At 36.6% G+C, this 19,992-nt stretch overlaps 1 protein-coding gene across 4 annotated transcripts in view; it reads right to left on the bottom strand.

Annotated features, from left to right (window-relative positions):
- The window catches only part of SLC49A4 (solute carrier family 49 member 4), a 116,901-nt gene that overhangs the window by 42,792 nt on the left and 54,117 nt on the right, over positions 1–19,992 (bottom strand). For all 4 annotated transcript variants that reach the window (XM_082394947.1, XM_082394946.1, XM_082394948.1 and 1 more), the window contains exons 6-7: positions 16,352–16,419; positions 13,107–13,234 (exon numbers count right to left, since the gene is read on the bottom strand). In XM_082394947.1, coding sequence (XP_082251073.1) covers positions 13,107–13,234; positions 16,352–16,419 — 196 coding nt within the window. The remainder of the gene's footprint in view (positions 1–13,106; positions 13,235–16,351; positions 16,420–19,992) is intronic.

Below are 19,992 nucleotides of genomic sequence, written 5' to 3'. Positions count from 1 at the left end.
GGGCAGGAGACGCTAGGGCTGCTGCTGCCGCCACCAAGAAGCCTGTGTGCGAGCACAGGTCACTCTCCACACCGCCCCTCCCGGGAGCCGGTGCAGCTCGCCGCTGCCGGGCTCCCGTGGTCTGGGGACAACTTCCCCGGGAGAACGCACGCACGGCGCGCCTCAGGCTGCTGCAACGTCACGCCGGCCTCTGCCGCCGCAGGCTCGCCCCGCCTCCTCCGTACCCCTCCCTCCCCCTGGCCTGAGTGAGCCAGAGCCCCCGAAGCAGCTGCTCCTTTAACCCCGTTCTGTCTGGGCGGGGAACAGACGCCCTCAGGCGACCTACATGCAGAGGCGGGTCCAAATCCAAAGCTGAACCCCGGGAGCTGTACGAACAAAGAAGAGAAAGGGAAGTCTCTCCCAGCAGCCTCAGAAGCAGCAGATTAAAGCTCCACAAACAACTTGATGTGTCTGCATCTGTTGAATACCTGAATAGACAACGAATCATCCCAAATTCAATAGGTGGACTTTGGGAGCAGGATATATTAATTTTTCCCCTTTTCCTTTTTTTGTGAGTGGATATGTGTATGCTTCTCGGTGAGATTTTGTCTGTATAGCTTTGCTTTCACCATTAGTCCTAGGGTTAGGTCCGTCCGTTTTTGTGTTTTTTTGTGTTTTTTTTTGTTTTGTTTTCTTTCCTAATAAATGTTTTCTTAATAATTTTTTCCTTATTTTCTATTTTTAGAAATTAAAAAAATTTTTTAAATAAGTTTTTTCATATTTTTTATTTTAAAAAAATTAAAAAATTTTTTTCTTAATAAATTTTTTTCTTAATAATTTTTTTCTTATTTTTTATTATAAAAAATTAATAAATCTATCTTTAAAAATTAAAAAAAATTTTTTTCTGAATACATTTACTCTTAATAATTTTTTTTCTTATTTTTTATTATAATAGCTTTATTTTATTTTATTTTATCCTCTTTCTTTCTTTCTTTCTATTTTTTTCTCCCTTATACTCTGAGCTGTGTGGATGAAAGGCTCTTGGTGCTCCAGCCAGGCATCGGGGCTGTGCCTCTGAGGTGGGAGAGCCAACTTCAGGACACGGGTCCACAAGAGACCTCCCAGCTCCACGTAATACCAAACGGTGAAAATCTCTCAGAGATCTCCATCTCAACATCAAGACCCAGCTTCACTCAATGACCAGCAAGCTACAGTGCTGGACACCCTATGCCAAACAACTAGCAAGACAGGAACATAGCCCCATCCATTAGCAGAGAGGCTGCCTAAAATCATAATAAGGCCACAGACACCCCAAAACACACCACCAGACGTGGACGTGCCCACCAGAAAGACAACATCCAGTCTCATCCAACAGAACACAGGCACTAGTCCCCTCCACCAGGAAGCCTACACAACCCGCTGAACCAACCTTAGCCACTGGGGACAGATACCAAAAACAACGGGAACTACGAACCTGCAGCCTGTGAAAAGGAGACCCCAAACACAGTAAGATAAGCAAAATGAGAAGACAAAAAAACACACAGCAGGTGAAGGAGCAGGGTCAAAACACACCAGACCTAACAAATGAAGAGGAAATAGGCAATCTACCTGAAAAAGAATTCAGAATAATGATAGTAAAGATGATCCAAAATCTTGGAAATAGAATAGACAAAATGCAAGAAACATTTAACAAGGATGTAGAAGAACTAAAGAGGAACCAAGCAACGATGAAAAACACAATAAATGAAATTAAAAATACTCTAGACGGGATCAATAGCAGAATAACTGAGGCAGAAGAACGGATAAGTGACCTGGAAGATAAAATAGTGGAAATAACTACTGCAGAGCAGAATAAAGAAAAAAGAATGAAAAGAACTGAGGACAGTCTCAGAGACCTCTGGGACAACATTAAACGCACCAACATTCGAATTATAGGGGTCCCAGAAGAAGAAGAGAAAAAGAAAGGGACTAAGAAAATATTTGAAGAGACTATAGTTGAAAACTTCCCTAATATGGGAAAGGAAATAGTTAATCAAGTCCTGGAAGCACAGAGAGTCCCATACAGGATAAATCCAAGGAGAAACACGCCAAGACACATATTAATCAAACTATCAAAAATTAAATATAAAGAAAACATATTAACAGCAGCAAGGGAAAAACAACAAATAACACACAAGGGAATCCCCATAAGGTTAACAGCTGATCTTTCAGCAGAAACTCTTAAAGCCAGAAGGGAGTGGCAGGATATACTTAAAGTGATGAAGGAGAAAAACCTACAACCAAGGTTACTCTACCCAGCAAGGATCTCATTCAGATTTGATGGAGAAATTAAAACCTTTACAGACAAGCAAAAGCTGAGAGAGTTCAGCACCACCAAACCAGCTTTACAACAAATGCTAAAGGAACTTCTCTAGGCAAGAAACACAAGAGAAGGAAAACACCTACAACAACAAACCCAAAACATTTAAGAAAATGGGAATAGGAACATACATATCAATAATTACCTTAAATGTAAATGGATTAAATGCTCCCACCAAAAGACACAGACTGGCTGAATGGATACAAAAACAAGACCCATATATATGCTGTCTACAAGAGACCCACTTCAGACCTAGAGACACATACAGACTGAAAGTGAGGGGATGGAAAAAGATATTCCATACAAATGGAAATCAAAAGAAAGCTGGAGTAGCAATTCTCATATCAGACAAAATAGACTTTAAAATAAAGACTATTACAAGAGACAAAGAAGGACACTATATAATGATCAAGGGATCGATCCAAGAGGAAGATATAACAATTGTAAATATTTATGCACCCAACATAGGAGCACCTCAATACATAAGGCAAATACTAACAGCCATAAAAGGGGAAATCGACAGCAACACAATCATAGTAGGGGACTTTAACACCCCACTTTCACCAATGGACAGATCATCCAAAATGAAAATAAATAAGGAAACACAAGCTTTAAATGATACATTAAACAAGATGGACTTAATTGATATTTATAGGACATTCCACCCAAAAACAACAGAATACACATTTTTCTCAAGTGCTCATGGAACATTCTCCAGGATAGATCATATATTGGGTCACAAATCAAGCCTTGGTAAATTTAAGAAAATTGAAATCGTATCAAGTATCTTTTCCGACCACAACGCTATGAGACTAGATATCAATTACAGGAAAAGATCTGTAAAAAATACAAACACATGGAGGCTACACAATACACTACTTAATAACGAAGTGATCATTGAAGAAATCAAAGGGGAAATCAAAAAATACCTAGAAACAAATGACAATGGAGACACGATGACCCAAAACCTATGGGATGCAGCAAAAGCAGTTCTAAGAGGGAAGTTTATAGCAATACAAGCCTACATCAAGAAACAGGAAACATCTCGAATAAACAACCTAACCTTGCACCTAAAGCAATTAGAGAAAGAAGAGCAAAAAAACCCCAAAGCTAGCAGAAGGAAAGAAATCATAAAGATCAGGTCAGAAATAAATGAAAAAGAAATGAAGGAAACAATAGCAAAAATCAATGAAACTAAAAGCTGGTTCTTTGAGAAGATAAACAAAATTGACAAACCATTAGCCAGACTCATCAAGAGAAAAAGGGAGAAGACTCAAATCAATAGAATTAGAAATGAAAAAGGAGAAGTAACCACTGACACTGCAGAAATACAAATGATCATGAGAGATTACTACAAACAACTCTATGCCAATAAAATGGACAACTTGGAAGAAAAGGACAGATTCTTAGAAATGCACAACCTACCGAGACTGAACCAGGAAGAAATAGAAAATATGAACAGACCAATCACAAGCACTGAAATTGAAACTGTGGTTAAAAATCTTCCAACAAACAAAAGCCCAGGACCAGATGGCTTCACTGGCGAATTCTATCAAACATTTAGAGAAGAGCTAACACCTATCCTTCTCAAACTCTTCCAAAATAGAGCAGAGGGAGGAACACTCCCCAACTCATTCTACGAGGTCACCATCACCCTGATACCAAAACCAGACAAAGATGTCACAAAGAAAGAAAACTACAGGCCAATATCACTGATGAACATAGATGCAAAAATCCTCAACAAAATACTAGCAAACAGAATCCAACAGCACATTAAAAGGATTATACACCATGATCAAGTGGGGTTTATTCCAGGAATGCAAGGATTCTTCAATATACGCAAATCAATCAACGTGATACATCATATTAACAAACTGAAGGCGAAAAACCATATGATCATCTCAATAGATGCAGAGAAAGTTTTCGACAAAATACAACACCCATTTATGATAAAAGCCCTGCAGAAAGTAGGCATAGAGGGAACTTTCCTCAACATAATAAAGGCCATATATGACAAACCCACAGCCAACATTGTCCTCAATGGTGAAAAACTGAAACCATTTCCACTAAGATCAGGAACAAGACAAGGTTGCCCACTCTCACCACTATTATTCAACATAGTTTTGGAAGTGTTAGCCACAGCAATCAGAGAAGAAAAAGAAATAAAAGGAATCCAAATCGGAAAAGAAGAAGTAAAGCTGTCACTGTTTGCAGATGACATGATACTATACATAGAGAATCCTAAAACTGCCACTAGAAAACTACTAGAGCTAATCAATGAATTTGGTAAAGTAGCAGGATACAAAATTAATGCACAGAAATCTCTTGCATTCCTATATACTAATGATGAAAAATCTGAAAGTGAAATTAAGAAAACACTCCCGTTTACCATTGCAACAAAAAGAATAAAATATCTAGGAATAAACCTACCTAAGGAGACAAAAGACCTGTATGCAGAAAATTATAGGACACTGATGAAAGAAATTATAGATGATACAAATAGATGGAGAGATATACCATGTTCTTGGATTGGAAGAATCAACATTGTGAAAATGACTCTACTACCCAAAGCAATCTACAGATTCAATGCAATCCCTATCAAACTACCACAGGCATTTTTCACAGAACTAGAACAAAAAATTTCACAATTTGTATGGAGACACAAAAGACCCCGAATAGCCAAAGCAATCTTGAGAATGAAAAATGGAGCTGGAGGAATCAGGCTCCCTGACTTCAGACTATATTACAAAGCTACAGTAATCAAGACAGTTTGGTACTGGCACAAAAACAGAAATATAGATCAATGGAACAAGATAGAAAGCCCAGAGATAAACCCACACACATATGGTCACCTTATCTTTGATAAAGGAGGCAAGCATATACAGTGGAGAAAAGACAGTCTCTTCAATAAGTGGTGCTGGGAAAATTGGACAGGTACATGTAAAAGTATGAAACTAGAACACTCACTGACACCATACACAAAAATAAACTCAAAATGGATTAAAGACCTAAATGTTAAGCCAGACACTATCAAACTCTTAGAGGAAAACATAGTCAGAACACTCTATGACATAAATCGCAGCAAGATCCTTTTTGACCCAGCTCCTAGAGAAATGGAAATAAAAACACAAATAAACAAATGGGACCTAATGAAACTTAAAAGCTTTTGCACAGCAAAGGAAACCATAAACAAGACCAAAAGACAACCCTCAGAATGGGAGAAAATATTTTCAAATGAAGCAACTGACAAAGGATTAATCTCCAAGATTTACAAGCAGCTCATGCAGCTCAATAACAAAAAAACAAACAACCCAATCCAAAAATGGGCAGAAGACCTAAACAGACATTTCTCCAAAGAAGATATACAGATGGCCAACAGACACATGAAAGAATGCTCAACATCCTTAATCATTAGAGAAATGCAAATCAAAACTACAATGAGGTATCATCTCACACCGGTCAGAATGGCCATCATCAAAAAAATCTACAAACAATAAATGCTGGAGAGGGTGTGGAGAAAAGGGAACGCTCTTGCACTGTTGGTGGGAATGTAAATTGATACAGCCACTATGGAGAACAGTATGGAGGTTCCTTCAAAAACTAAAAATAGAACTACCATACGACCCAGCAATCCCACTACTGGGCATATACCCTGAGAAAACCATAATTCAAAAAGAGTCATGTACCAAAATGTTCATTGCAGCTCTATTTACAATAGCCAGGACATGGAAGCAACCAAAGTGTCCATCATCGGATGAATGGATAAAGAAGATGTGGCACATATATACAATGGAATATTACTCAGCCATAAAAAGAAATGAAATGGAGGTATTTGTAATGAGGTGGATGGAGTTAGTCTGTCATACAGAGTGAAGTAAGTCAGAAAGAGAAAAACAAATACAGTATGGTAACACATATATATGGAATCTAAGGAAAAAAAAAAAAAGGTCATGAAGAACCTAGTGGCAAGACGGGAATAAAGACACAGACCTACTAGAGAATGGACTTGAGGATATGGGGAGGGGGAGGGGTAAGATGTGACAGGATGAGAGAGTGGCATGGACATATATACACTACCAAATGTAAAACAGATAGCTAGTGGGAAGCAGCCGCATAGAACAGGGAGATCAGCTCGGTGCTTTGTGACCACCTAGAGGGGTGGGATAGGGAGGGTGGGAGGGAGGGAGATGCAAGAGGGAAGAAATATGGGAACATATGTATATGTATAACTGATTCACTTTGTTTTAAAGCAGAAACTAACACACCATTGTAAAGCAATTATACTTCAATTAAAAAAAAAAAAAAAAAAAAAAGAATGACTCTGGTAAAAAAAGAAACATGAATTTGCCATTACTGACTTTAAATATTAGCCTAAAGGTCTAGATGTGTCTATAATTAGATTTTGTAGTAAGTTCCCTTTCATGAAACCTTTTTTACTTAAAAGGAATTAGGTCAGATTTTTACAAAGGCAGTAAGAGTATCTGTGACAGATTTATTCAAATTCTCTTTTGTTCCATTAAAATATGCCCTTTTGCCTTCTTACAGCTAGTGCTGAATAACAGAGTGGCTAAGTTTCCTGACTATTATTGGCAATAAGTCATATCTACTGAGATTCAAAATGGAGACAAAATATACTTCATTCAATCACTCATTCATTCATTCCTCAGGGCTTATGCTAGGTACTGGGGTGGGAGTTGGGGGTCAGAATTTAAAAGGCAAACGTCCATGCTCCAGATTTTCAGACTGGTAGGGAGATAAGACATATACTCAAGTAACTATTAAGTGGTATCAGGAAAGAGAAAAAAAATACTATGGTAATTCAGAGAAGGTATGTGAACAAATCTAGTCCTTAACCCAGTGTATTTGTAAGTTAAAAATGCATCTTTGTAGAGCAGAAACTAACACAACAATGTAAAGCAATTATACTCCAATAAACATATTTTAAAAAATGCATCTTTCAGGAGTTTCTAAGTGACATTAATAAACAGACTTACATTCAAAAGCAGTAGAATTTATAAATTCAATTGTTAAGATGTCTACCTCAAACTCAACCTCTCAATTCTAGCCTTGATTTAATTTAGAATTCTGCTTTCCTTTCTGTCCAACATAATTATTTTTAAGGACAGAATGGGAAAACAGTCTTGACTGGGGTCAATTACATCAATTTTCTTTAAAGATTTAAAAAGATGCATAGTTTTCACAATAAATGCTGGAGAGGGTGTGGAGAAAAGGGAACCCTCTTGCACTGTTGGTGGGAATGTAAATTGATACAGCCACTATGGAGAACAGTATGGAGGTTCCTTCAAAAACTAAAAACAGAACTACCATACGACCCAGCAGTCCCACTACTGGGCATATACCCTGAGAAAACCATAATTCAAAAAGAGTCATGGACCACAACTTTCATTGCAGCTCTATTTACAATGGCCAGGACATGGAAGCAACCTAAGTGTCCATCGACAGATGCATGGATAAAGAAGATGTGGCACATATGTACAACGGAATATTACTCAGCCATAAAAAGAAACAAAATTGAGTTATTTGTAATGATGTGGATGGACCTAGAGTCTGTCATACTCTACTTCATAGAGTGAAGTAAGTCAGAAAGAGAAAAACAAATACCATATGCTAACACATATATATGGAATCTAAAAAAAAAAAAAGGTTCTGAAGAACCTAGGGGCAGGATGGGAATAAAGACGCAGATGTAGAGAATGGACTTGAGGACACGGGGAGGGGGAAGGGTAAGGTGGGACGAAGTGAGAGAGTGGCATGGACTTATATATACGACCAAATGTAAAACAGATAGCTAGTGGGAAGCAGCCGCATAGCACAGGGAGATCAGCTCAGTGCTTTGTGACCACCTAGAGAGGTGGGATAGGGAGGGTGGGAGGGAGACGCAAGAGGGAGGAGATATGGGGATATGTGTATATGTATAGCTGATTCACTTTGTTTTAAAGCAGAAACTAACACACCATTGTAAAGCAATTATATTCCAATAAAGATGTTAAAAAAATAAAATAAAAAGATGCATAGTTTTCAAATATATGTTTTCTGATTATAAAAGTAAAACAAATTCAGTGTTACAAATCCAGACAAAAAAGGAGGTAAAAAACTAAATCTCCTCTATCCAGAGATAAAACTGTTAATTTTATCAGGTTAAATAGCAAATACATGAAATTTAATGAACGTACTATCTTATAATGAATATTCTGCACTTAATTCAAGGGAGCAAATCTGTTCATCATGTACTCATGCCTATATTCTTGTGAAACCTAACAGATGCATACTTGACATACAGTATCAAAAAAAAATTTTGAGTGTAATGCTATGTACAAGAAGAGTTGTAAACTAAAACTGTTCCACCAGAATGTTGTACAGCTGCTAAAGTTGAAACTATACCAGAATAATAAAAAATTCTGGCTCAGGACACTCGCCAAAATTGCTCAAAACCCTAATGAAAGAATGTTAGTATGTTAAAAGTGCGAAGTATCCAAAGAAAGATTACTCTGGACAACTGGGATTTATAGGCAAAGCAATAAACACTGAAAAGAGGGAATCCCAGCAGGACGGTACAGAGCAGAGGTTTCCAAACCTTCCTTCTCAGCAACCTTTGTATCTCAGTAATTTTTTAGTGGTGCCTCGAGGCCAAAGGAAATAGCTAACAATTCTGTTAATTACATAGTTAGGTCCAAACAACTTAATAAATATATATATGTCCTAATAATTTAGTGGCCATTAAAAAATACTCATATATTGAAAGAAATAGATTTTTACTTCATTCTTAAATAACCACAATTACTTACTAATGGGATGTGTACATCTGACAGGCACTATACAACTTCTCAAATCTTGTAATCAGAACGACACTGCCACCCTCATTTCCTGTTTCATACTTATTACTGTGCGGAATGATGTCCCCTCCTTCCCCCAAAAGATATTCATGTGTGAATTCCTGGAAACTGTGAATGTTTTCATACATGGCAAAAAGGATTAAGGCTGCAGATGGAATTAAGGTTGCTAATCAGCTGATTTTAAAATTGGGAGACTATACTGGATTACCTCGGTAGACCCAATGTAATCACAAGGATCCTTAAAAGTAGAAGAAGGAGGCAGAATATGAAGTTCAGAGGAAGAGGAGACCTTGGAAGGAAGGAACAATGCAATATGAGATGCAATATGAGAAGGACTTGACCTGCTGTTGCCAGCTTTACAGATGGATGAAGGGAGCCATAAGCCAAGGAATGTGGGCAGCCTCTAGAAGTTAGAGAAGGCAAGGAAACAAATTCTTCCCTAGTATCTGCCCACATTTTGATTTTAGCCTCATGAGACTCGAGTTGGACTTCTAACTTACAGAAATATATGATAATAAATTGGTGTTTTTTTAAGCCACTATGTTTGTGGTAACTTATTAACAGCAGCCATAGAAAGACTAATATAGACCCCCAAATGATACTAATAACAATTAAAAACAACTGCAGCTATAAATGTTTCAGGTCAATTGGATGAGCTAATAATAAGTAAACTGCCTATATTATACTCCTTAGCTAGACTCACAAAGAAAAAAAGAGAGCGGACTCAAATAAATAAAGTCAGAAATGAAAGAGGTGTTACAACTGATACCACAGAAACACAAAGGACAAGAGACTACTATGATACAATTATATGCCAACAAAATAGACAACCTAGAAGAAATGTATAAATTCCTAGAAATATACAACCTACAAAGCCTGAATTGTGATGAAATAGAAAACTTGAACAGATCAGTTACTAGGAGGAGATTGGATCAGTAATCAAAAACCTCTCAACAAACAAAGGTCCATGACCAAAAGCCTTCACTGGTGAATTCTACCAAACTTTCAGAGGTGAACTAATACCAATCCTTTTCAAACTCTTCCAGAAAACAGAAGAGGGGGAAACTTCCAAATACATTTTACAAGGCCAGCATTACCCTGATACCAAAACCAGATAAGGATGCCACAAAAAAAGAAAATTACAGGCCAATATCCCTGATGAATACAGATGCAAAAATCCTTAACAAAATAGCAAACCAACTTCAACAATACATTAGAAGGATCATACACCATGATCAAGTGAGATTTATTCCAGGGACGCAAGGCTGGTTCAACATCTGCAAATCAGTCAATGTGATACACCACATTAACAAAATGAAGGGATAAAAATCATGTGATCATCCCAATAGACAGAGAAAAAGCATTTGACAAAATTCAACACCCATTTATGATAAAAATGCTCAACACAGCAGGTATAAAGGGAATGTATCTCAACATAATAAAGGCCATATATGACAAGATCACAGTTAACATCATACTCAACGGTAAAACGCTGAAAGCTTTTCCTCTAAGATCAGGAACAAGACAAGGATAACCACTCTCCCCACTTTTATTCAACGTGGTATTCGGAAGTCCTAGTCACAGCAATTGGGCAAGAAAAAAAAAAAGGCATCTAAACTGGGAAGGAAGAAGCAAAACTGACACTATTTGCAGATGACATATTATATACAGAAAATCCTAAAGACGCCATCAAAAAACTGTTGGAACTAATAAATTCAGTAAAACTGTAGGCTACAAAATCAACAGAAAAATCTTGCATTTCTCTACACTAGTAATGAACTATCTGAAAGAGAAATGAAGAAAAAAAATCCCATTTACAATTATATCAAAATAATTAAATACCTAGGAATAAAATTAACCAAGGAGGTGAAAGATCTGTATATTGAAAACTTAAAGACATTAATTAAAGAAACTGAAGAAGACACAAATAAATGGAAAGATATTCTGTGCTCATAGATTGGAAGAATTACTATTGTTAAAATGTCCATACTACCCAAAGCGATCTACAGATTCAAAGCAATCCCTATCAAAATTCCAATGGCATTTTTCACAGAAATAGAACAAACAATCCCAAAATTTGTGTGGAACCACAAAAGACCCTGGATAGCTAAAGCAACCTTGAGAAAGAAGAACAAAGCCGGAGGCATCACACGCCCTGATTTCAAACAATATTACAAAGCTATAGTAATTAACATAGTATAGTACTGGCATAAAAACTGAGACATAGATCAATGGAACAGAACAGAGAGCCCAGAAATAAACCTACACACTTATGGTCAATTAATTTACAACAAAAAAGCCAGGACTATGCAATGGGGAAAGGACAGCCTCTTCAATAAATGATATTAGGAAAACTGGACAACCACGTGCAAAAGAATGAACTTGGACCACTATCTTATACTGTATGCAAAAATTAACACAAAATTGATCAGAGACTTGAATGTAAGACCTGAAACCATAAAACTCCTAGAATAAAATATAGGCAGTAAGTTCCTTGACATAGGTCTTGGCAATAATTTTTTGAACCTGACACCAAAAATGAAAGAACAAAAGTGAAAATGAACAACTGGGACTACATCAAACTAAAGAGCTTCTGCACGGCAAAGGAAACCATCAACAAATGAAAACGCAACCTACTGAATGGGAGAAAATTGCAAACCATATATCTGATAAGGGGTTAATATCCAAAATATACAAAGAATTCATACAATTCAGTACCAAAAAGCAAACAATGCAATTAAAAAATGGGCAGAAGATCTGAATACCCATTTTTCCAAAGAAGACATACAGATGTCCAACAGACAAATAAAAGAAGTTCAATATCATTAATCATCAGGGAAACACAAATCAAAATCACAACGAGATACTACCTCACACCTGTCAGAATGGCTATTATCAATAAGACAAGAAATAACAAGTGTTGGCAAGTATGTGGAGAAAAGGGAACCCTCCTACACTGTTGGTGGGAATGTAAATTGATACAGCCACTATGGAAAACAGTATGGAGGTTCCTCAAAAAACTAAAAATAGAACTACCATATGATCCAGCAATTCCATTTCCTATCTGAAGGAATTGAAATCACTATCTCAAAAAGGTATCTACACACCCCCCTTGTTCACTGCAGCATTATTTACAATAGCTAAGATATGGAAACAACCTAAGTGTCCATCAATGGATGAATGGATAAAGAAATTGTGGAATATATATGCAATAGAATATTACTCAGCCATAAAGAATGAAATCTTGCTATTTGTGACATGTTTAGATCTTGAGGATATTATGCTAAGTGAAGTAAGACAGAGAAAGACAAATATTGTATGATCTCTCTTATATATGGAATCAAAAACAAACAAACAAAAAAACCCAACAAGCCAAGCTCACAGAAACAGAGAACAAACTGGTGGTTGCAAGAGGTGGCGGGTGGTGGGAGAAATGGTGAACTGTTTGGTTTTTGTTTTTAGTTTAAATAAATTGAATAAAAAAATTTTTTAAAGGCTAAATATAAAATAAACCTACAGGTGCTCATTCAAAGAATTTTACTGGTGTGTACTTGAAACATCATAGCTTTTTGCCTTTGTTCATTTTCCTTCCTGTTTAACAATCATGTAACGGCTATAAAGAAGATAAAAAATACTTGTATTATGCTCTGATATGATTTTTAAAAGAATATAAGCTTTTCCATGCTATATAAGCTTAGGCTAAAGATTATACATTTCCATATGCAAAATCCAATGGAAATGTTTTTAGTTATTTCTTGAGCTCTTTTTAGATAGGATGATGGTCTGATGGCTAGACAAGAGAGACCTTTTTGTATATTTAACAATTACTTATGGAAAAAGTCCTACTGTCAGTGTGTATATACTTCTATAAACTGAAACTATTTATTCAAAGTTCAAAACAAGTCTGTGCTCACCTGTGGTTAAAGGCAGGTGTGTGATGCTGTTCAAACAGGTCAGGGTGAACCACGTGGATGATAGTGTAGCCCCAGAAAACAGGAGGAGAAGAATTAGTTTCAGCATACCCCTGATAAAATCTGCAAACCTGAAAAGAAACAATGTTCTATGAATGCTAGCTGGATTTTTAAAATACCATTTACATCAATGGCACATTTTCATTAAACAATAATTTCTTGAAAAAATTTCAATGCTTTTAAAAGCAAGTTTTTTGATTTTTTTAAACTGATACATTTTATGTGTTTGTGTGTGTGTGATAAATGTTGCTTTGTGATAAATGCGTTCTTTTTTCTCTTACAAAACACATAAAATGTGATCTCTGTTCTGGATCTGTAAGTTACAGGATGGATTCTGAGTTTTTAATTGCCACTTTACTTTCTTTATATATTTTTCTGTAATTTCCAAACATCCTATAATGAGCACATATTGTCCTAGTTTTAGAAAATAGGCTAACTTGTTGATGTAAGCTTGCAAAGATGGCTCTCCCAAAATTCAAACTCACCTAGAGAACAAATACAAATGGTTACGCCAGAGCCTTTGGGGTCCTATACGGTCTGGTCTCTGCCTCCACTTTCCCTTTGCCTTATTATTCTCCAGCTGCACAGCCCTGTTTCTGTTTCTCTTACATGCTAAGGTTGTTTCCCACAGCAACGGTAGCTTTTGCACCTGTCCTGGAATGCTGGTACCCCCAGATCGTCATATGACTTACTCCTGCTTATTCTTCAGGTCATTTGGGTCTCAGTTCAGGAAGGCTCTCCATGCTTGTGGAGGAAGCCCTCCCCATCCCAACTCCACACTCTATTTTCTCCATAGCATTTAACTCTATTGGAATTTCTCTTGTTTTTGCATTTATTGTTTGTCTTCCCTATCAGACTATAAGCTTTGTAACAGCAAAAACATAGCTCTAGAATAGTGAATTTATTCTAAAATTTGTGTATAATATTTTCCAGCATTTTAAGTTCTCAAAAATCCTGCTTTGTCTTGAATTAACATGAAACTCCTGGTTGAGATGCTTATCATTTAGTCATGACCAAAAAGTTATCCATTTGCCAACTGTTTTTCCTCATCTACTGATGAACCGTTGATTATATAAGCACAGTCCTCTTGCTGTGCCTGTACACAGCTTACTCTGTCCTTCAGAATTGTTCCTATTGTAGAAAAACTGATGCCATCCCAAATATAACATTTACCATGTTTTCTCTGTTTTTTAAATTGATTTTAATTTCTACTGTAATTATATGACTGGCAATACTATCTTTCATTTTGCACTTATTTGATGTGATGTGGTTAATCATGTTTGTAAAGTGTAATCTAGACTAAAACGACTTCCTATGAGAGCTGATGCCATCTTTTGGTGGGAAAAATGGATGCACCTTTGCCTAGTGACTTTGGTTAGTTCTCTACTATGAAAATTCACAAACAGAAAATTCTTACGTACTCTGAAAAAGGTTCCACAGCTTGATGGAAATGCCCCTCAAGAAAATCCAAATGCTTTGTTATAATTCCATGCTCACCACTTTTCTGATTTATATTTTGCTATGCTGCATAAACTTACTTGTCAGATGGGCAGATGGCCAGGTATGAGAGAATAAAACAGTTTTCTGGTACAATCAGAACTGAGTGAAGTTGAACAGTGAGTAAATTTTCCAGGGCCTGATCCTACAAGAATAAACTGACTACTCTGGTCTACCAATTTTAGATACCTAGTCCTTTCAAATGGGCTAATACCATCAAAGTGTACTGTTAGGACCAAAGTATTACATTTAGTAGTAACCTTTAGTAATATAATCACAAAAAAAACCACCCAAAGCAGGAGATTCTGTTCTAGGGATCCCAAAAAGGCTGTTTTGAATATAATCTAAAAATTGATTTTAGGCTTAGGAGACACCTACAATTGATTTTGGATCCCAGAGTAAGGGCAGTACTTTTTAGAACTTCCATTTCAACAATTTAAAAACAGAAATGTCCTCATTCTAACTTTTCCATATAGTTAAAATTAAGGGTTTGTAGAACAAAATAAAGAGAAAGGAGCATATGAGATGTCATTTCTGATACATAATATGTCCCTCTTTGACCTATGTGGTGCTCAGAAAAGGATTTGGTAAATGATGACTCGCTATCATTGGCTTGGAGATTTAATTAGAAAAATTAGATATGATTCTTATCAAATGTGATAGGTCAATGTATTCTAGTATCAGTGTAGTGATTTCCTACAAATAGCTATGCTCCTATTCTTCTTTAGCTTTTTGATTTTATCCTCATATTTTCCTAACTTATAAAAACCTCAGATAAAGTGATTTAGAAATTACAGTGACAATTTATTCTTTCATTAGCCCAGAAACACTAGGCAAACTGTAAGGTTTAGATATAATATTATCCTGTGTCAATTGTGTTTAAATATTTAGATAGCAAGGTGCTTCACGTATCTTATTTGATCTCCCCAAATATGTAATTAGATTCTTCCATTCCTGCTAAAATTGACTGTCTAATTTTGTTTTTGATTAAACAGGGTAAAATGACTTGGAAATTGAATGAACATTATCTCACTGGAAACACCAAGAGTAGTTTTATAGGTAGTTACCTACATGAGTGACATTTTCATTCTTTCCTTTTTTTAGAATAAATGAGGCTTTTTCCTTCTTCTGTCTCTTTCTAAAAATGTGTTGTCATAATGGTTAAGATCAGAGGGAGTTTGATGAAACTCTAAGTTTTTACGGACATTTTTCATCAAAATGTGGTAACTATAGCGTCATACCTGCCAAAAATGACCAGAAATAAATATCTGCTAATCAGGATACTGACTTTTCATGGAAAGTTCTAGAGATGCTCTTGTGAATGATTCTTTTCAATTCTTTTCTAATCTCAATAACTATCAATTTGCCTTTATTACTGTATACTCTTTCCTTGGGTCCCATTTGTAGATGTTGTTCTCTAATAATATGGAGAAAGTCAGCTTAATTACACTGGAAATACATCTCTAGTCTCCAAAAACATTTTAGGATGGACTACTCCTGTGAAGGTTTCTTGTAGAAGCAAATTCTACCTACCGCATGTGAATTTTCTTATAGCCTGAACAAGTGCCCTTATCTGACTTTTGCCTGTTTTACTTTTCCTTCAATTTTAATGTTTATCTAGGGGAGTGGAGTCTCCCATTGGGCTTTTTTTGGTTCTGCCCACTCACATGTTTAACGTAAAATATTCTCACCTTGCCATAGCTATTCCAACAACACAGCCTCCAACTATGGACCAAAATCCAATCCAGCCAGCATCTACCTGTTAAGAAAGTGGCAGACACATTTAATACAAGATTATCATATTGAAGTTTAGAAGGCATGGAAAAAAAATCCTCTATTATCAGTATGTTAATAGCTAAATGGCAGCAAACCTAGGAAACACTATTTAAGAAAATGAATCAAATGAAAGGATTCATGTGTGACTAATTAATACAAACTTATCTAAATAAATACATCATTGATTAACTTTTTATTGGAATATTTAAATCAACAAAATAATCAATGTCGCAAACAGATATTTTTCAAATGTGTTCTACATGCCAGGTGTTGTACCAAGAACTCTTAAGAAAACAGGCAAAGGAGAAAAGATGGTCACTGACCTAAAAAGCTTAAATACAGCCAAGATACAGGAAACTACTAGGCAATAATTAAGTGCTAAAGTGTCTGGCACAAGTAAAAATGCATTAAGAGAAACACAGAAGAGTAGGGGAAAGAGAGGGTTGGGGGGCGGGGAGAGAGTATGGGTGGAGCACCTGGTGAGACTAGACAGAGAAAGAATTTGAGCTGGATTTCAAATGGATAGCTCGCTCCACTCTTGAAGAAAACATTTCCAGCCCTGCCATTTACTAGCTTTGTGACTTTGGGCAAATTATGTCGTCTTACCTATAAAATGGACTAAATGAGAGAATCTGCATATAGAACTTAGATCAGCAGTCGACATACAGGGAAGTGCTCAATAAAGGTTAGAGCTGTTATTGTTACTTGATGATGTTTCTCCATCATCTAATGTCTTGTCTCTTTCCTACCTTCATGGACAAACTTATTCAGAGCAATCTACAAATGCTGCCTGTATTTCCTAATCACTCATGTATCTTTAACTCTTTTTTTTTTTTATTCAAACAGAAAGTCACAAAAATTAAAATCATCCTCATCAGTTCACTCAGTCCCATGTAATTAATTTTTTTTTCATCTTGATCTTTTGTTAGCACTTTTATGAATTCATCAGTTTTCCGTTAGAGCTCTGAAAATGCTTATTCATTCAGTTCAGCAGTACAGTCAGTTACCAGAAACCTGTACTTGTCAGAGTCTTTTTCTTTAACTCTTACTATGACTTGGCTTCTATCTCAACTACACCCCAAGTCTCAGTTTCCTCATTAGTAGAATGGGGATAGTAAGGATTTTTCTGAGAATTAAATAAGTTAATAAATGCAAAGTGCTCAAGACCTGTTAGCTGTCAATACCTGACATTCCGTGTGTCCCTAACAATATCGGGAGATTTTGTCTCCTCTTTCCTCTTCCCCCGGCCATCACACTTGCTTATTATCTAATTTCTTACTTCTGGACTCCTGTAATAGCAATATTTTTGCCCACTATTGCCAGAATAATTATTCCAATCATTCCACTTCCCTGCTCAGAAACAGTTACTGGCTTTCTTTGTAGTTATAGGGCAAAGTCCAAACTTGACCTGGCACTTGAGAGCTGCCCAAACTAAATTCTACCTTTTATTATTTTTCTACTCACATTTTTCATTACAGCTGTGATAGAGCTTGTCAGCTGTCCACCAAGATATGTTATATCTTGTTCTACCAGGGCACTTAGCTAGATTACATGTCCTAGCCCCTATTCAGATACATGTGACCACATGACTAAGTTCTCATTAATGGAAGGGGAAAAAGTGAGGTGTGCTACCTCTAGGCTAGAACCTGGAAGACAGCTCTATACCCCCTCCATGCTTTCTTTCCTTTCTGCCAGCTGGAATCTGTATGGTCATCCCACTTCACCCATGCATATAATGACAAGGTCCTAGGAGACAGAAGACCTGCAAAGTGGAAGCAACCTAGGTCTTAAATCAGTGTGAGGAAACGAGCAGTCCCAACTGTGAACAACTGTCCTAGATTATTATGCAAACTGTCCTAGATTGCTATGTGAATGAGAAACGAATTTCTTCATAAGTCTCAGAATTTTGGGATTCTTAGTCTACTCTATGTAATACAATAACTTTATACAAATCTTCTTGCTCTACCAGTGTCTGGCTGCAGAAGCAAAGATAAATGCTCTCTGGAGAAAGATAACACCAGAAACTTAAATTATCTCTACATTTTTTTCATACTACTGGCATGAAGGGCAAGAGAATTCTCTGTTCTTCAGAATGCCCCTCTCCTTACATTTAGCATCAATTAATACTATGGATTAAGGTCCATTAATACTATGAGGCCCCCACAAACATTCTCATCTATCCCCTAGGTCAGTGGGGTCCTGCATCAGGTGAAGAACCACTGTGTATCTGACTGTACTAGCCCTGGTCCTTTCAGGCCATTTTGTGCTTTTCTCCTTCCCCTGTTCATGACATTTGCTTTAGTTAATAACATTCTACCCAATAATTAATTAAAGTTTTTCTTTGCTTGAATTTAATTAATTAATTGGGGGGGGCAGCACCTTCATTTGTCCACCAACCCAGAAGCTCTGCTTTTAATTTTAAATTCCATTTTATTTAATACCTGGTAGGATTCACGGTCTCTGTATCTCTCAGAGTTTGTACAAAGAGACGTACTTGGAAGGGCTTCTCAGGGTTTATAACATGAATCATAAGATGTGCAAAATCAGCATCATCTAAATGGGTGCTACACTTTCCTTCTTGAAACTGAGCATGCTTGGAATACCTGCTATCCAGAAAAATAGGTTAAGAAACTAAAAGAAGGCTTTCTTCTTATAGTAAAGGTACACTAGGTAATTTGGATTAATATTCTCGTTGAAAAAGCAGAAAATCTGGGGTGGAAAATCTATCTGAAGGTGGCAGAGAGCCAAGAAGGTAATCCAGAATTCTGGAACCATGATATAGGCTGATAAGGAAGCCCAGAGGAGCAAGCCTGATATGTGGGGACACTTTTCCTTAGGGGTATGTCTGCTGATTTCAGAAAAGGTAGCTAAGGGGCTAAAAAGTTACTGACAGCCTCATGGATCTAGGAAGAAAAAAATATGAGTTCGAGGCCTGCTCTAAGGTGGTTGGCCTTGTAGAAAACCCCAGACTTTAGCTGGGAACTCTGAGAGTTACATCTAAGAGCAGTGTAAATTAGAAATGGAACTGTGGAAGGAAGGAAGGGAGGGAGGGAGGGAGGAAGGGAGGAAGGAAGGAAGAAATGGAATTGTATTCTGAGGGACTAAAACCCAGCTTTAAATGATCTCAATTCTTGAAACTAGATTAAGTATCCCTAGACTCCTAAGAAAAAACATAAGTTCTTTCTGGAGGAAAAGAACATCATTTGAAGCTTACGTTATCTCTACAACTTTTAATATACTATGTTGAGCACTCAGTCAAAAATAACTGAACACATAAGGAAATAAGAAAACATGAATGAATATCACAAATATAAAGAGACACACAGGGATCCAGATAAAGCGGTTAGGAGATACAGACTTTAAATAACTATTTTTAATAGTTCAAAAAAATAAAATACAAGATCAAGCATTTCCACAGAAATCTGGAAACTATGAAAAAGCATCAAATAAAAATTTTATAACTTAAGAATATAATAATTGAAATTAATAACTCATAGATGAGTTTAACAGCATATTAGATAGAGCTGAAAACTGAAATAGTGAGTTGGAAGAGAGG

The sequence above is a fragment of the Balaenoptera borealis genome (genome assembly GCF_965194805.1).
Source record: "Balaenoptera borealis genome assembly, chromosome: 5".
Classification (NCBI taxonomy): Eukaryota; Metazoa; Chordata; class Mammalia; order Artiodactyla; family Balaenopteridae; genus Balaenoptera; species Balaenoptera borealis.
This window is presented reverse-complemented; position numbering and strand designations above follow the sequence as displayed.